Below are 1,710 nucleotides of genomic sequence, written 5' to 3' on the forward strand. Positions count from 1 at the left end.
AATTAATTGAAATATATGATGTAACATAAGTGTTTGCATAAATACTCACCCCCTTTAAAGTGGCTGACCTGATTCAACAGAAGTGCAGCCAGTTGATGCCAGCAGTGTCACAATGAGTGAAACAGAGATCATCTGAGTGCAGCTGATGTGTGTTAAGTGATTGTAGTATAAAAACAGCTGTGTCTGGGAGGTCCAGCCTCGGGTTTATCAGTATCCCTGCTGCAATTGCAGCATGAAGACAAAAGAAGACTCCAGGCAACTCAGAGAAGAGATAGCTGAAAAGTATAAGTCAGGAGGTGGCTACAGAAAGATTTCCAACTCACTGGACATCCCACGGAGTTCAGTTAAATCCTTCATGAAGAAATGGAAGGAGCAAGGCACTTGTTTAAATCTGCCTCGAGCAGGCTGTCCTCACAAACTGAGTAACTGTGCAAGAAGAAGACCGGTGAGGGAGGCCACCAAGACACCTACGACCACTCCGAAGCTTAAGTGGCTCAGATGCTTCTATTTTAACCGGTGCAGCTTCTCTAGTGTTTACGGCATTAGTTAAGCACATCAGAAAACGCAAAGACCAATTACATAGGAGTCCAGCCATCCCATGTGACAAAGACCCTGCATTCCAGGCACTAAACGTTGCAGCTCTGCCTACAGATGAGAGTTAAGAGAAGAAGATAGAAACAAAGAAAAATAAAGAGAGAGAAGACAAAGACACGGAGACAATGGCCCTACTTGGCTACATCAACATATATCACACAAACTCAAGTTAGATGTTATGATGTTCCGGACCTTTGCTTTAACAGATTTTCTCTGACTGGACCGCTTTGAATTTTAGTTGAATAGCCCTGTTGTAGATCTAATGTTTTATAAATTGTACCCCTCTGGAAGTGGGTTTATTACAGTCACAATTGGGACCGGAACACCGCATGTTTGATGTCTTTTTTGTTCCAGCAATTGGGATCTGAGCTCAGCTGTGCCATGTGCAGTATCTCTATCTGCATCTGCATGAATGAACTTATCAGTCAAGCACTTACAGCAAGCACAGCGGCACAGAAATGCATCAGTCAGCACTAGATATGGTTATAAACATGGAACCAACTCACCTGCTGCAGGCAGCAGCACTGTGGTGACAACAGGTACTTCATCCTCCACAACCGGGGGCAAAGACGGGGTCACGGTGGGCTCCTCAGCAGGTGGAGCTGGTTCAGGAGGAGGTGGAGCTACAGGTTCTGGAAGGGGCACATCTACAGGTGCAGCAGTGGGCACAACAGCCAGCTCCACACACTGACAGGGCGGGAGGGTTTCCTCAAACGAGAGCTCTGGAGCAGCAGGGGGCGCTTCAACTGGCTCTGGAGGAGATGGAGGTGGAAGCAGGTCACACGGAGGCGTCGGTTCAACAGCTGGAGCCACCACTGGAGGCACTTCTTCAACCACAGGAGACACAACCACAGGCTCCACTGGAGCTGTCTCCACCAGCGGAGTTAAAACTGCAGCGTCGACCGGAGGTGAATCCACAGGACAGAGTGGGATTACTGGTGTAACTGGTGTGGACTCAATGGTGGGTGAAAGTGGTGCTGATTCCACTGGTGGAGGTGAAGGGACAGCAGGTTCAAGAGGTCCAACAGATGGAGCTACAGCAGCAGGCTCAGTAGCAGCTGGAGGTGTTGGTATCAGAAGTTCACAGGGAGGAGATGGAGGTTCAGGTGGAGCCAG

The 1,710-nt window shown here is 48.6% G+C and overlaps 1 protein-coding gene across 1 annotated transcript in view; it reads right to left on the bottom strand.

Moving 5' to 3' along the window:
- Nucleotides 1-1,710, bottom strand: part of LOC103371976 (vegetative cell wall protein gp1-like) — a 20,183-nt gene that overhangs the window by 11,402 nt on the left and 7,071 nt on the right. Inside the window, exon 3 of the mRNA XM_008301480.1 lies at nucleotides 1,101-1,710. Within this exon, the coding sequence (XP_008299702.1) occupies nucleotides 1,101-1,710 (610 nt within the window). The remainder of the gene's footprint in view (nucleotides 1-1,100) is intronic.

Source organism: Stegastes partitus, unplaced genomic scaffold, assembly GCF_000690725.1.
Source record: "Stegastes partitus isolate 25-593 unplaced genomic scaffold, Stegastes_partitus-1.0.2 Scaffold1676, whole genome shotgun sequence".
Classification (NCBI taxonomy): Eukaryota; Metazoa; Chordata; class Actinopteri; family Pomacentridae; genus Stegastes; species Stegastes partitus.